The sequence below is a fragment of the Onychostoma macrolepis genome, chromosome 05, assembly GCF_012432095.1.
Source record: "Onychostoma macrolepis isolate SWU-2019 chromosome 05, ASM1243209v1, whole genome shotgun sequence".
NCBI classification, from domain to species: Eukaryota; Metazoa; Chordata; class Actinopteri; order Cypriniformes; family Cyprinidae; genus Onychostoma; species Onychostoma macrolepis.
Window position 1 is genome coordinate 29,233,238 of NC_081159.1, and position 12,917 is coordinate 29,246,154.

The 12,917-nt window shown below is 34.9% G+C and overlaps 1 protein-coding gene across 1 annotated transcript in view; it reads right to left on the reverse strand.

Moving 5' to 3' along the window:
- npr2 (natriuretic peptide receptor 2) overlaps positions 1–12,917 on the reverse strand; it is a 50,936-nt gene that overhangs the window by 33,716 nt on the left and 4,303 nt on the right. Inside the window, exons 2-7 of the mRNA XM_058775919.1 lie at positions 9,593–9,780; positions 7,147–7,260; positions 4,734–4,869; positions 3,598–3,692; positions 1,509–1,632; positions 700–784 (exon numbers count right to left, since the gene is read on the reverse strand). Of these exons, the coding sequence (XP_058631902.1) occupies positions 700–784; positions 1,509–1,632; positions 3,598–3,692; positions 4,734–4,869; positions 7,147–7,260; positions 9,593–9,780 (742 nt within the window). The remainder of the gene's footprint in view (positions 1–699; positions 785–1,508; positions 1,633–3,597; positions 3,693–4,733; positions 4,870–7,146; positions 7,261–9,592; positions 9,781–12,917) is intronic.

The following is a 12,917-nucleotide window of genomic DNA, read 5'->3' on the forward strand; positions in this document are numbered from 1 at the left end:
ACTAAAACTAAAATTTAAAAAGTGAATTTGTATGTAATTTTTTGATAATCATCTTATCTTGTATCAGTTATAATCCAAAAAAAAAAAAAAAAACTCCAGAAATATCTGTAGCTTACTGCAGAAATTGAGTGCCCATCATTTATAAAATAGTACAAAACCTTTCTTGCTATAAAATGCCTACAGAAATTTCATTATGATTTCAGGTAATGAAAAGCCAGACCTCTCAGCACTGTTTAACATTTTTAAAACCCATTCCACAGATTTTCTCCCAAAACCAGTTCAGAAAACGCAACGTCCACAGATTCCATCTGGGTCTAGTCATAATTGAGGCAATGAGGTCAATAGGACAGCCTAGTATTTATTGAAAATATTGGCTGACCAAGTGAAACAAGCACTGAAATATTTAGACTATCTGCATTTGCCTCAGAAAATGTTTTCACTCAAACAACTGCTGAGCGGTTGCTCTGGCAACAATCGTGTAAATTCCACTCTGGCACCTATAGAAGCCTTTCCCGTAAATCCTCTGAAAAAAGAAACTGCTGCAGGTTTGAGCAAGTCTTCTTCCTGTGAACCCTTAAATAACACCTCAACATATTGTCATTAATATGAAAACTAAAATAATTACGGTGTTCAACATATTGTCATTAATATGAAAACTAAAATAATTACAGTAAAACTTGCAGTAAAAAAAGAACATACCTGTAGATGAGAAAACTAGAGATTCCAAAAATGATGAGGGCCAGTCCAGACCCAACTGCTACTATTCCAAGGACAGGAAGATGATCTGAGGAATTCAAACAACAGTTATAGAAAACTTTTGATTCAGTAACTGACTTGTTGGGTACGCTAAGGAGGAAGTCACAAAGAATAAATCAGGCCCGCTGATAGCATTTATTTTAATTTATTTGATGCTTGATTCACTTAAGAAATTATGCAAATGGCTTAATGGCGAAAACATGCCTACAAAATGTGTTACATGCAGCTTGCACTGTACATTTCCTGATTTTGAGGGGCTGATCTAAGTGCCAGCTTGTGGAGGATGCAACGGACCGGTCAGGTTTTACTTTAGTAGGACTGCAAAGCATCATTTCACCACTGCGATCCAGGCACTTGGGTTGGCTCTTTAAAATGCTGAAAGTGAGCTCATCGACATTGCGCATCTGAATATATGCCAAGTTATACCACTCTTTTCCACCATTTGATGAATCACTGCTGATACTATGAATAGAAAAGGTACCCAAACATCTTTTTCCAATGAAAAAAAAAATAGCAATACAGTTTTGTGATGTAATCTACAGTGACACTGATTAATGTAGAAAGGACATGTAAAGTGCTTGCTCTCCGGCTGAACGCTGAAAACTACATCATGTAGAAAGTCCACAGGTGACAGGTTGAGTCAATCAAAAATAAAACCAAACTTAAAACAATTTTGATTCAGTTGAACCCATAAAATTGAGTAAATTGAGTAAAGTGTCAGATATGTGAGTTTACATGAAAAAGGTCACTACCTTCCTTGCATGGTGAGAATCCACATGGTGGGTAGTCCAGGGGTGGGCAACCCTTTGGCCACTGAATTCTCTCTGTTGGGGACCACAAGATTTCCTTAATGGTCCCGTTGTATTGACCAACAATCTGTGTAACAAGGAATAATCATAAGTATATTTACAGTATCATTTAGAGTAAGTGGAAAACATTTCAGGGTAAGGCCGGTGTCACACTTCTGATAAAATAAATATGATTTCACACAAAAAAGTGCAAAAAATTCACAGAATAAGCATGTCTAATGTGTTTTAACAAGAATTGGAGTATGTCAGAAAAGAAAATGAAGAACACAAAAATATATAGGGAAGAGCGGAGCACAAACTAACACGTGTGGTTTAAATATTTCCACACATGCTAGCATAACCAAATTTACGGCATTTACTAGTTGCCATATCAACACTATAATAGAGAGCCAATATTCACAAATATTTTGAAGATATCACTAAATATTTATTTTACCATAGTAAAAGTACATTTCTGGCTGAAATTAATTTTTTTAACTAAATTTTTAGTATTCATTTAAAATGGGACAAATCTGCTATTGTTTTAATCTCCAATCTGTTATTTATCAGTTTAGAGCATTTTTTAATGGTTCGCTAAATAGCAGAAGACACCAACCAAATTTCAATTCCAGTTGCGCAGATGGGGAGCACTGTAACACTGCATTACAATGTGCCCCGCTATTATCTGACATTAGTGATATTTGTTTAGTGATATTTTTTATTAGATCAGATAACAATTTTAGCTGTCCTATGGCCATGTTACAAAGTGCCCCTCACATATTACGATGTAACCCACCTACGGGGCATGTTGTCACATTTCCCTTTCATTCTTTTGGGGTAAATAAAGAAAAACATATACACTGTAATTATGAAGCAAAGCAACATATTTGTACTAGACGTGTATGTAATTAATGCAGATAAAAAAATTATACTCTGAACCCCACTTGGATTTACATAAACTGAGAACGTCAAAAAGTGTTAGGTTGTGCCCCACGCTCCTCTAAGATTGACTATAGAAGATTTGCCAGAAGATGATCAGAGCTGTTTTTGTTGCTTACCTTTTCCATGCAAACCCCAATGTTAATAAACTTTCAAGACTTAAAACTTTCAATTTTACAACTGACCAGCTTCTAAAAACAAATTTATAGCCATCGTTGTAAAGAAATAGATACCAAAACCTGCCAATCAGACTTTTTTTAATCTATGGTTTGTGGTGGAAAATATTTAAACTACATGATTATGGTATATGATGTTTTTTCTGCACATGATTCAGAGTGTGTATATACAACACTGAACATATTGGTGACATAAGGGGTAACTATAGCAACAATGCATGGATAACTCAATCGCTTTGTTACCAGCTAGATCACCATTAGTTTCTTTTCCTATTTTTGTTGCAACAGACCTCTCTAACTCAAACAAGCCTCCCGGTACATTTATGAATGAACAAGTCAAACTGGAAAATGAACAAAACACTTACAAGCACATGAACACATGCTTTTGATTAGGACAGAATGGCAAGTAAAGGATTTAATTTTTAAGCAACACATTATTTGGCATACGCCGCGCCAACCAACCACAGCCACATCTACAGTAATTATGGAAAATGTGGCAAGTGGGTTAAATTAGACTGTTGTTGTACATATTATGCTCAAATCTTTAACCATTGTTATTTATTGTCACCATATCTATCAAAAAGATTTTCATTACGGAAAAGCTACATCATTCATAATGTTACTTCTAATGCTATCAAAAGCAGACATCACAAGTACTATTGCTGATACTGAAAATTTCTGAAAATTTAATTTGGTAGCAGCAGAGCCCTTTTGATTGCAAAGGTAAACTACAGTATTTCGCTGTGGTTGAAGAAAAAAATATTGTTTACAACATTTTGTACACTAGAAAATGTGTTGATGCCTAACAGCCAAATTCTTATATAAACAGCATTAACTGTATTTCCCAAAACAGAGCAGTTTGTCATTATTTATGTTTAAATAAGAATCCATTTGTTCTGTATTCATGGGTTGACTGAATTTGTGTACATTGTACTTACTGCGTATTGTCCAGTTTTCAGGTTAGTCATTCCCCAAAGGCTAAAGTCTGTGTATCTGGCATTGTTCCGATCTGTGCTAACAAGGCCAGTCACCCCTGTGATAAACAAACACAAACCCAGGGATCAAATAAACATTTCTTTTTGAGTGTTGCTTTCAAAGTTATAAAGTAAAAAGGTCACATATTGTTCCATTTTTGTGGGAGGAAGCACTTTCATATGACATTTACTAGACTTCTCATTTGTTTTATGCATGAACTGTTTTTCATATTTTTATAAATAAAAATTAAAAAGAGACAATTGTTCATACAATACAAAGAGCATAGAGATTAAATTAATGTGGGTAGCATGGCTCAGATCTTTTGTTCCTGGAAGAATTTGATTAGATTTTGTGGACACTGGAATCTCGTTTAAATTTCTAAAAGTGATGTGTGAAAGTTTAATATCTATTACATTGCTCTTTAGAAGATATCAATTATGATTGGTCTTTTATCAGTATTTTCAAAAAAGTTAAGAACCTGAATTGTACAAAAAAAACTGAAAAATAGAGACCCGTACACGTAGGAAAAGAACAATGTATTGTGGCTGTGAAGAGAAATGTTGAGAAGCAAAATCATGAGATATGTTTTCAGTATGTTTAAACATTTTACTGTAAAGACTGAAAAAATACTGATTAAGAAAAATACTTTTTGCAGTGCATTCAGTATTCTGCCTATTCCTGTATGTGTTTGGCACAGTGTGTGTAGTTTCCTCCAGGGAGAGGGCTCAGCAGATGGGTTGTGTATTAGAAACAGATTTTCCATCCACAAGCTAGTTGGGACATGCTTTAAATCAAGGACTCTGACCTCTACACTCCCTGCAAGAGAGGCTGCGAGTTTACCGACATCAACCTCAGAAGAGCTCTTACAAGTCCTCTGCTCACTTTAAAAAGAATCTGAGCGGAGTTGCCAAAACACTCCAGCTTGACACTGCTGTTAAAAACGTTACTTGTCATCACATCCTCAAACTGTGAAGGGCTTAAATGTTGTAATCTGCGATCATTTTATTGAAATGAATGTCAAAGCATTATAGGGTCATATTCTGAATGCTTTTGTCAAACATATATCTTTGAATTGGTAAATCGAGAACACTCAACACACCCCAGATCCTGCGGTTTTGCATTCTCACAGTTATGTTGATTCCATCATTCTGAGACACGCCGTCTGCTAACGCTTCACTGAGGGCTTTTGCATATAGCACAAAACCATCATGGAAACAGCCGGCAATAAAATCCATCTGAGGAATAGGAAAACAGAGATTTATTACAGGAAAACATCAAGAAATCTAAAACTACATGTCATCCTGTGCAGACATGGGGAGCGTATAGAGTAAGATATGCCAGTGAAGGAGAAATGAGACGAGGTAAATCTAACAGGGCTGTCCATTGATGAAAAATGTAGCTGAATTAATTAGACCTAATTTATCAAATTATAGTATAAGAAAGCATCTAAACCATAGAAATATGACTTGTCCAAAGCATTTTGTCCAATGTCACAACTTGCCCAGCTATTAAGACATCCATTGTAAGCTGAATAATTTACCTTTTCCAAGTAAAACATAACTGTAATTTCAAATAAATGTTAAAAAAATATGTATTCATTTTTTTTTATAATTAAAAATACTGTCACGTTATCACAAATGTTCACTCTAACATACAGTGGCATTGCATTAGACAACAAATATAAAGTCAATTAAATTCCATTGAAGTTAATGAAGTTTCAAGCCATAAAGCAACAGATTCAAAATTCCTCAGTGACTGTGTTATCTTGAAGAGAACTAACTTCATTCATCTACTAAAAATCACCTTGGGAGAGGCTGGTTAAAAGTCATTGCAAAAATAGCTCAGTAAGATTAAGTTAGTTAGCTCTAGAATTTGTTTGCAGTTGCCAGTTGCTTTCAGATTTTGTTTCTAATGCAATGACATTTAGATATTTTAAGTGTGTTTAAGAGCTTATGCGTCCAAATATATTTTAGAGAAACTGCAGATGCCCTATTCGGACGGGATTAGTTTTACAAGGATAGATGGAGTAATGTCATTTTTACCTCAGGACGTCTGTAATATTAATGGCCAATTCGCACGGGATAAGAAATCTCGGTTTCACTTTATTTTGATGGTCCCTTTAACACATTCTATTGACTATAAGTAATGTTGCACCTACATTTCTACTGACTCTCATTAGAGTGTTAGTAGTGTATTAGTTGACTGATAGGGTTAGGGTTAGATTAAGTTGACACGTTCTTGCAAAGTTACTTATAGTCAGTAGAATATCTGTTGGGAGACCAACACAATAAGGAGTGAGTAGATATGAAGCAAACAGTCTACTAATACTCTTATGAGAGTTTGTTGACATGTAGTTGCAACACTACTTAGTGTCAACAGAATGTTCAAAAGGGACCATCAAAATAAAGTGTTAACGAAATCTCTGTAAAACTAGCAAAAGTGGGAGGGGTAACTTGATTTGCGCTACGCTGTCACCTGCTTGTCGTCATGTACGTTGCTTCCTGATATCCTCGTTCGATTGGACCTAACTGTTTATATCCAATCAAAATGTAATAATTTAATTAATAAATCGTTCAACCGCACCTGTGATATATATATATATATATATATATATATATATATATACACATACATACAAACACACACACACACACACACACACACAAACAGGTTAGGTCAAACGATTTATTAATTTAAATTCTGTTGGTAATAGGCACTAAAGCCAAAAGAAATTTTGTGGCTTTCAGCCTTCTTTTTGATCTGAATGGTGTGTGGAAAACTACTTTTAAACAGAAAATGACGAAATATTTACGTACATATTCACAGCTGGTCTATTCGGACGGGATTAGCATTACCTGAGGTAATTTCTCCGGACCTTTTTACAGAAGGTAAAAGTCGCCGTAATCCTTACTGACATTGTCTGTAATGATTACTGAGATGGCGCATTTGGATGGGACTGAAATCACTGAGAAGCTCTGGTAATAATTACTTTGACCCCACGTTCCCATGTAAAATTAATCCTGTCCGAATAGGGCTATTGAAACAATTCATGATAGACTGGATTGGTATTATATAATTGGTATAATTATTGCTAGCAGAAATTAGATTTTTTTAACATTCTCATAAATTGCAGTACATTTTAGCATGTACTCAGAGGCTTTAAGGATTCATTTCCTGAATGTTTTCATTTGGCAGCTACGTGTGGATCTAGAGTTTCGGGGAGTTGTTTCCGACTTTTGTCAAAGGGTACAGCTGATTCAGGAAAATGGGACTGACATGAGGAAGCCAAACTTATGATTCAAGTGCTTTTAAGTGTCATATCTGATCTTGCGGTAAAAGGAAACACAGTTTAGCTCCCGAAAGCCTATAGAGCTGAACAGAATGCTCAACATTTTTAAGGGAGTGGGCCAAAAGAGAACTACGCTAGTCTGTACAAATGTTTTGATTAAATTTGATGTGACAGATGGCTGTGCATATATGCCAAAACCTGATCTTGTTTATGAGCAACTCACCATTGAGTGTTCCAATTTTACATTAAAATCCTGCATTGCTCTCTTGTGGAGTTCTTTGCGAAAAGCGGTATACTCAGGGCTGTCTGGCTCCCGGTACGTTACAATGAACACAGACTAGAGAGATGGAGAAAAACAGATAGCTAAGAGTCATGAAAAGAACACAACAGGATTACCCCTAGGCAAATACTCATTTCTTGACATAAGAAGTCGCTGAGCATTTTACCTACTTTTTTTTTTTTCACTCATAAAAACTCACCAAAAATGTACATTCTGTCATCATTTACTCACTTTTATGTTGACATTGTCTTGTCCTGTGCATTATTCTTGACTTGTGCATAATTTAAGCTTAGTGTGAAGAACAGACTAAATTTTAAGTCATCATTCACTGATAAAACTCATTTCCAGAAAGTGATTAAACTGAATCATTGAGTCAGCGAACAAATCATTCAGACTGGTTCAGACAGACTAAAAATTATTATTACACAAGTTAAATTGTAGTCTGTTTTTCACACTAAGATATTGCATAGCACTTACAGTATAGCACAAAGTCATATAGACCATTTTATGACACATTTACGTTTTTTTTTTTATATTGTTTCTTTTCAATGTAATTGTATTGAAAATACATAATTCAAAATCGATCATCTTGTCTTTGTGCATATTTCATCTGGTCATACTTTTAGCATATTACTGTATGATTCATAGTTTTAAGTGTTACATAATGTGAAGGCCTTCCTTCTACCAGAGTTATCTGTTATTAATATTTTTAACTTTCAGTGTCCATGCATTCAGTTCATAAACAATCAAAGAAACAAACAAACAAATATCATAATATCATAATGTCTTACATTTTAAAAGACTCCAGGGTTTTGACACTGACAACTGCATTATGATTGATATATTGATACCTTGACATTACATATACATGGTCACTGTCTTTTCATACTCGACAACATTGTCAGAGTTGTCAGTGTCAAAAAACTGGAGTCTTTGAAAATGTTAAGACACTTTAAAGTGAGTCATTCTGGAAAATAATGTTCAGGCATTGAATGCTCCATTAATGACAAACTGATGTCCTGAAAGGCAAAATAATGTGGTAGCAAAATAAATTACTGGGATAGTTCACCCACAAATTAATTTACTCACTTATTTTGTTCTAAATCAGGGGTGTCAAACTCAGTTCCTGGAGTGCCGCAGCCCTGCACAGTTTAGTTTCAACCCTGCTCCAACACACAAACCCTGTAGTTTTCAAATAAGCCTGAAGGACTTGATTAGCTGGATCAGGTGCATTTAATTAGGGTCGAAACTAAACTCCGCAGGTCTGTGGCCCTCCAGGAATCGAGTTTTACACCCCTGTTCTAAATGCATAAGACTTTGGTTCATCTTCAAAATACAAATCTCTCATAATTTTTTAAAGATAAAAATGTTTACTGTAATATTAATTATTAATACTGTAATATTCATATTCATTTATTAAACTGTGAAACGCTAGTTGGCCCTCAGTGTTCAAAAGAATAAAAACATTTATCGAAAGTCTGTTCAATAAATGTCTAGCAACAACATTCAAGCTAAAAATATATATATATATAACTTGTTCATCACATTAGGATGTTGTGTAATGCACATTAAACTGCCAAAGGAACAGCTCCAAATCAAGTTTAAAAGTACTCTCTAATTGGTCCCTACGCTGTTTGACTCAATTATCTGTCAATAAACATTTTGTAAAGACTGAATTTAAAAAGCTTGACAAGAAAGGGTACATTTAATGGCACAAAATTATTTTGATGGCAACTTTCAAGATGGTTTAAGAAAAAATAAATAAAGGTGGTGCTGATGTTTACGTTTACACCCAACAACACATACAGATATATATCCTCTGTTGTACTTGAGTGCAAATATAAAAGAAAACATAATGTTACATCTTTCATTGTCAATTAAAGTGAGGTAAGGTGAGGGTTGGGTGGCCCCAAAGATGTGTATCTGGAGGCCTCATTGCACCCAAGCCTTCTTTTCTGAAAAAGTAACTTGGTTTATTGTGTTAATCAAGCATTTTTAATTGTTCTTCCAAAGGTAATATTTTATGTAACACACATTTCTTGTTTCTTCAGTCTAGCTGCATTAACCAACCTGAAGAGAAATGACTGCAAAAACACTCATTTAAGTAAATGGAAGCCTAATGGATTATTCACAATCAAAGCAACCAGGAAGGCTTTTCAGCTGAGTATTAGTTCAATTAATAAAACCTGTCAAAACAACTTTGCAAAAACCTTCAAATTTAATTCTGCATTAAAAAAGTACATTAACATAAAAAACTAAATTACTCATCTTGAATTATAATGTAAGGTAGAAAACAATTTGAAGCTACTCAAGCAATCTCAAATGCAGACAAATGCCACTGGGGCTGTTACTAAAGCTCGGTAGTTATTATGGGAATTATTAATTATACCTGGAATAGCTTGACGGGGTCATTCCACTGTATCTCTGAACCCTGCCAGGGCACTGGAACATCGCCACTTAAACTCTCTGCAAACACATCGAGGTAAAAGATAGCGTAGTCCTCTGGGTTCTTCACCTCAACCTCAAAGAGCTTCATTATTTGGAAAAACGTCTGTAGAGGCCCACAGATATACACAACTGCAGTAGAAAAAAAGGAGAAAAAAACACTTAATATAGAAACAAAATGTTTACTTTTTTAACATAAATATAAATGTTACTCTTATGATATCCTAAATCATGCACATTTCTGGGCTCCCTCCTTCAGTGTAAGTATATTTGAGTTGCCAGTTTCATTGCAGTTAAGGGAAAAAATTGTCTGATGATGTCATTTAAAAAGGTAATAGCATGCCTGTCCTCAGTGCCACAGTTTGATGTCCCGTCAATGTCTGTAACACAAATGGTGTGGGACAAGTTGCGCCAAAGTTTAATACTTAGGGGTTTGGGGTTTCTTGCGATCATTACCAAAAGTATGAGCAACAGTGCACTGTTGCAAGAATAATTCTGTCAAAATACTGTAAAAATGTAAACATATTTACAGAACAAACTGTAAACTTTAGTTTAAATATGTAATTTACACAAAAAAGACCTTGTTTTGTACCTTTAACATATTACTGACAACCACCGTAATATCATGGAGAAAGCCACATGATAAATCACAGTTCATCACAAGTTGAGTTAAGTACTAAAAGAAGGTACAACGTGTCATATACACACAAATAAAAAACACCATAATGTTAACACAAACAAATAATGCAATAAACATTAATTAAACAACATAAGATGTAACATAAAAGCCTAATATACATAATTGGGTTTTTACTGTAAAATTACATGAAATGTTATTAAATAAATATTTTTTTCCCCAATATAAAAATGGAACATACCAATTAACAAGTTTTTACTGTAGAATGTTTGCATTCTTTTTCAGTTAAAATTACAAATCATTTTTTTACATTGATGCTCGCCTTAGCAAGTACCATGAAAATTTGCTGGATGCACAGATGAAAATGATTTGTGGGTTGCTCCTAGCTCTTAAGAGGATGGATCGAAGCACTGGGGTGTACTCTTGCTGCATGGCACCGTATTGATGCACACGTGCAATCTTCTAAATATGTGTGTGTATGTTTTTCTTGGCGTCTACGCTATGGGCATTATTTCCATTAGCAGTGTCTTTCGGTACTGCTTCTGCCAGCTCAGGGGCCAGACTCCCAGTTAGCAGACATTTCCTTAAGTGTTAGACCAAAGCCGTCCCCAGTCTGCCTCTCAGCCCCCAAATCCTCAGCTCTTCCAGCATAGTGTAGACAAATGCATGCCAAGTAGTCCTGCTGTCTCCTGGAAGCGCTCCAAGACAAATGTACAAAAAGGCTAGGAAAATGTTCAGCGGTGTTATAGAATTTATAAGGATCTGCCTGGACCTGGCTGATACAAAGCCCATGAAAACTGTTGGAGAACATTTTGTTTCAAAAGAGTCTATGATGAGGTTCTGAAATGTGCTTGCGGTTTTTGCGATTTGTTGAATGTTTGCACTAGGTCGTTTTGTTAGTCGTGCCAAAATCATTTGTTTGTTTTGTGCACTGCGCAAAAGATGCTCAGTGGTGCTTCGTTTATTCGAAATTGTCACAACTGGTGGCAAACAACACTGACGTCACTGTTTTTGACTCTTTGAAAATATGCTTATATCAAATGAAGAAAAAGAAAAGATGTGTTATTGATTCACTCGATCATTTCAAACATGTCTGAATTTGATATGCCGTGGATATGAGTTGGATTTTTAAAAAGGACAGTATAATTCCCTTAATTGCAGTCTTTTCAAGAGTGAAGCATGCACACTCTGGTCTATTGTTTGTGCGTTAGTTGTGTGTTTGGAGCTTGTGTAGCGTCCCGCATCTGTTATAGATCGTTCAAAGATTTGAGCAACCTAATGCTCGCTCTTTCATACACACAACACACACACACTGTCTCTTATTCAGCTATTGGACATTTGGTTTTAATCTGCTTTCATTCATTTGAGAGGCAAAAATATGTAGGTTTGAGAAATGTAACCTTTAGAAATGTTCTTATCAAGGCTTTCAGTGATTTATGACATCTAATTGTCAGAATGAACTTTTGCCATTATAAAAATATCATTTAAATTATGATTCAGAAACAGATTAATCAGGAAGGCATTATTATTATTGCTCACACTGAAGATGAGAGTTTGAATCCAGCTCGCAAATATTTTCTGATCCCATTTCCCCATCACTTCCTGTCTCATTGCTATGTGTCTATCCAACAAAGAGGCAAAAAGGCCACAAAAACAAAAAAAGGAAGGAGAAAGGGTTTGTGATGACACTTCACAGCCTAAGGCGGATCATTATCTCATCAATGCATGGAATGTGAGTTCACAAAGTGAACAAGCCCAAACAACAACAACAACCAAAAACATGAATTAATCTGACCTCAGGGTCATAGCAACTAAACTCATTGAGGAATAATGGGAGAGAGACATTCTGATTTATTCTCTTATTTTGAGATCCCTTTGCAATTTATTTCACAGGACTTTGTCAGCACTTCAAACAGGATTAGACTGTGAAATGTTGTATTATTAAAAGAATAAATTATCATCCTCATTGAAGGTTATACACATCTGAAATGGATTATGCCTCTATACATATGAAATCTATATAAGACCAATATATAAAAACCAACCAATCTAGACTGAGACTTTCACACAATGTGGTGTGATTTTAGTGCTTTTAAAGTGATCATGCTTTTATAAAACATAAGACACTTTTCAGTTATGTTCAATAAACAGACAGATATATTAATAATTATTAATAATCAGAATGAACAATTTAACTAAGTTAAATAGCGACAGTTTCCTTTTAACATAGCCGTAGGCTCTTATTATTAGTAATTACATAGTTATGACAATGTAATTAATGCATGTTTTAGGGTTTATATGCTTAAGCATGCTTTTAGACCACCAGTCTGACTTTTCATAACTTTCTATACTTTTTTTTTTTTTTCTTTTTTTGAGACTGTTGAGAGATGGGGTAGAGGGGGCAGAGTAGGATACGATATGAAATAAGTCAGGTTTCAAACGGCATGGGTGCATTAGCAGGTGTTTTATCTGTCACAAATACATCCACTACATGCCCTGACACAGTTTGTATTATTAAAATGTTTTAAAAAGCTTATTTCATATTGGATTCATTACCTTAGCATTACTGAAGTTAAATCCAGAACAAAAGGTCATACATGGCGCTGTCTTGCAATATGTTAATAAATGCATC